Source organism: Phaethon lepturus, unplaced genomic scaffold (genome assembly GCF_000687285.1).
Source record: "Phaethon lepturus isolate BGI_N335 unplaced genomic scaffold, ASM68728v1 scaffold277, whole genome shotgun sequence".
In the NCBI taxonomy this organism is placed as follows: domain Eukaryota; kingdom Metazoa; phylum Chordata; class Aves; order Phaethontiformes; family Phaethontidae; genus Phaethon; species Phaethon lepturus.
This window is the reverse complement of record NW_010549572.1, coordinates 104,734-108,325: the sequence shown is the minus strand read 5'-3', so window position 1 is coordinate 108,325 and position 3,592 is coordinate 104,734. Positions and strand designations below refer to the sequence as shown.

At 42.2% G+C, this 3,592-nt stretch overlaps 1 protein-coding gene across 1 annotated transcript in view; it reads left to right on the top strand.

Annotated features, from left to right (window-relative positions):
- Positions 1-2,290: 2,290 nt before the first annotated feature.
- Positions 2,291-3,592, top strand: part of SLC5A3 (solute carrier family 5 (sodium/myo-inositol cotransporter), member 3) — a 2,279-nt gene continuing 977 nt past the window's right edge. Inside the window, 1 exon segment of the mRNA XM_010290283.1 lies at positions 2,291-3,592. This exon segment is cut by the window's right edge and continues 10 nt beyond it. Within this exon segment, the coding sequence (XP_010288585.1) occupies positions 2,415-3,592 (1,178 nt within the window). The 5' untranslated portion in view covers positions 2,291-2,414.

Sequence of the window (3,592 nt, the reverse complement as noted above, 5' to 3'; positions counted from 1 at the left end):
ATACATCTGTGGTTTGAGGCTTATGAGCATGATAAATTTAGCACACTACTGTAATCAGTCCATTTTGTGCCATGTCTCCTTAGTCTCTCGTTATTGGCTGTAACTCCAGCAGAATGAATATCTGTATTCTCATGTGGGGGGTGGTGGTGGTGGGGAACCCTTATGATCTTTTTTTGATTCTGAACTACTCTTGAAAAACAGCCAGCTTGTACAAATAACATGATTGTGAATTTCTCCTTAAGGTTGAAGTTGTGGTTTGCTGTAAGCCGTTTTTAAAATACATCTGCTTTAATGAGAAGTGCACATTCTTACATCAGCACCGTTGCTGCCTTCAGTAATGCACAAAGTAAGGTAGAGGAGGGAGTGTATGTATTTTCAACCTTAACTGCAGTTTTTGTTATGGTCTATCCGAGAATTTGTAATGCTTTTATTTACTCTTTTTTTAAACAAAATGAATATACTGCAGGGATGCTAAACAGGAAACCACCCAGATACTAGAATGTTATCTAGGTGTTTGCATCAATCACAGATGAATTAATAGGGAAGTGTGAGCTTCAGCATACTGCCAAAAGGCATCTGCAAATGAAGTGGGAATGCCTGAAGCTGATGCTTCTAAGGCTGGTAAACCTTATGGTCAGAACGAAGATCCAGTGGTTTTTGTGCCCATTACCTTTACTAGTGGGTGGGAAAGAGGAATGGAGTTGGACCCTGTTCCTTACTCTTCTGTAATAATCTTGAATACTCAAGATTTGTGTTCTGATCTTTAGACTAAACCGGTTCTTTGCTTAGATCTTCTTTTCCCTTGCTGCGCCCATTCAGTGTAGGAAGTAGAAGAATCTTATGTACAGCACTCTCTAAACTCATTAAATAGTTTTGAGTAGGTATAGGTAAATGATACCTCCCAAGGCATAAATAGGAGATAGGAGCATCCTACCTGCATGGCAGATGTAGGAGCCAGTGTGCAGCTCTTAAGTGCTCCTTCCTTTCCCACCTGTCCGGTTGTCTGCCAGCAAGTCTTTTTATTATCCCCTTCCCTCCACTTCGAGTACTTCAATCCTGCTTGCCTAAATGAGTGCTTGTTTCCTGACATGCTTTGGTAGAAACGGGGTGTGATTGGGGGTTCAGGAATAGAGCGGCAGGGTATGCTTTGCCTCAAGACCTTCTACCTCTGATGTTAATGTGATCCTCTTCATGCTTGGATGCAAATGGATGGCGCTGGAAACAACGCTTCTGGCATCCTAGTAATGTGACTGCTACCAAAATCCATCTGGTTCTCCCTCCTGTGCCTAGAGCGCTCCCAAAGAATCCTGAAACTATGCGGGTGTGGGTATCCAAAGGCACATGGCAGACAGAAATACTCTAGAGCTGTATGTCAGGCATAGTTTTACTTTTTGTCACTTGGTTCAATGGGACTTTTTCTTCACTTAGATTACATGGGATATGTATGAAGAGCTTTCAGAGTAAAATGTAACCCTGTGACCATCTGTACCCAGACAGATGCAAACTTGTCGTAAAACCTGCGGAATAACCTTGATTCTCCAGCTGTTCTTAAATTTATGTTGTTTCTCAACAATGTTGTGACTTCACTTTGATTTTTAGCTCCAGCAGCCAGCTGGTGTCTCAAGTGCACGTGTGTGACGTCAGGATCTATCAAGATTTGTGGGTGGTAGTGCTAGAGCAATACAGGAAATGACTAGCCAGGTTAATGCTCCTTAGTGGCTGCTTCCCCTCTACCCCACCCCGAGATTGCTTGAAAAAGGAAGGCCTGTTTAGTGGCTTGAGAATTACACTTGTGAGACTGCAAAGAAAAATAAAATGTATTTCTATTCCTTGCCTTGTTTCTGGGGAATTTGGGTCATTTAATACTCTAGAATTGCTGCGTCCCTTAAGGTACTTGTAAACATTAAAGTCAACTTATAAAAGGCATTACTACTTAGTTTTACAAGTATTTAATTATGTGTATTATGGATTGCTTAAATACAGCAGGAAATATAAGGGGGAAAAAATCTGTGGTGTTCAGTCATTGTTTTACTAGACTTCAAATTATTTCTCATTACTTCATGAAATTCTTCTCTAATTCAATCTTTGTCTTTTGTCTTTGCTGCCTTGCAGGGTTGGTACAGTAGGCCTCACTAAACTTAGCTGCAACTAAGAATTTCTCCTACATCAACTGAGTTAAGGCTGATGCTCTTGTGGAATGTGGATTAAAAGTGCGTGCTAAGTTCCAAATTTCCATTTGAGAAGCGGAGAAAGTAAATGTACCACAACCACCAGCATCAGGACAGCAAACCAAGGGACAAAGAATTTGATCCACAGTGTTGATATATGTTAACTGGTTCACGTGTTGCTTAAAAGACGTTTGCTGGGGGGCGAGAAGTGGACGTCAGCTGTGCGAAGTCACTTTGTTTACAAAAATGAGGGCTTCTTTGGAAACAGCAGACATTGCCATTGTGGCACTGTACTTCGTGCTTGTAATGTGCATAGGTTTTTTTGCCATGTGGAAATACAATCGGAGCACCGTAAGTGGCTACTTCTTGGCAGGGCGTTCTATGACCTGGGTAGCTATTGGTGCATCTTTATTTGTGAGCAATATTGGAAGTGAACATTTCATTGGGCTCGCAGGATCTGGAGCGGCAAGTGGATTTGCAGTAGGTGCATGGGAATTCAACGCCTTAATGCTTTTGCAGCTTTTAGGATGGGTCTTCGTCCCAGTCTACATCCGGTCGGGAGTATACACCATGCCTGAATACTTGTCCAAGCGTTTTGGAGGGCATAGAATTCAAATATATTTTGCAGCATTGTCTCTAATTCTTTATATCTTCACCAAACTGTCAGTTGACTTGTATTCAGGGGCACTTTTTATTCAAGAATCACTAGGTTGGAACCTGTATTTGTCAGTTATCCTCCTTATTGGAATGACTGCACTGTTGACTGTGACTGGAGGTCTTGTGGCTGTCATCTACACAGACACCCTTCAAGCTCTGCTTATGATTATTGGTGCCCTCACACTTATGATCATAAGTATTACAGAGGTTGGTGGGTTTGAAGAAGTTAAAAGAAGGTACATGTTAGCGTCACCAAATATTACGTCTATCTTGTTAACCTACAACATTTCCAATACCAATTCCTGCAATGTTGACCCAAAGCCTGATGCTCTTAAAATGTTGCGCGAGCCAACAGATGAAGACATTCCCTGGCCTGGATTTCTGTTGGGACAGACCCCAGCTTCTGTCTGGTACTGGTGTGCTGATCAAGTCATAGTTCAGAGAGTTTTAGCTGCAAAAAACATTGCTCATGCCAAAGGATCCACTCTGATGGCAGGCTTCTTAAAGTTGCTGCCGATGTTTATTATAGTTGTCCCAGGGATGATTTCACGAATACTGTTTGCAGATGATATCGCCTGCATTAATCCAGAACACTGTTTTCAAGTCTGCGGGAGCAGAGCTGGATGCTCTAACATTGCCTACCCACGTTTGGTGATGAAACTTGTGCCGGTTGGTCTGCGGGGACTGATGATGGCTGTGATGATTGCTGCACTGATGAGTGACTTGGACTCGATATTCAACAGTGCCAGCACCATATTCACACTTGA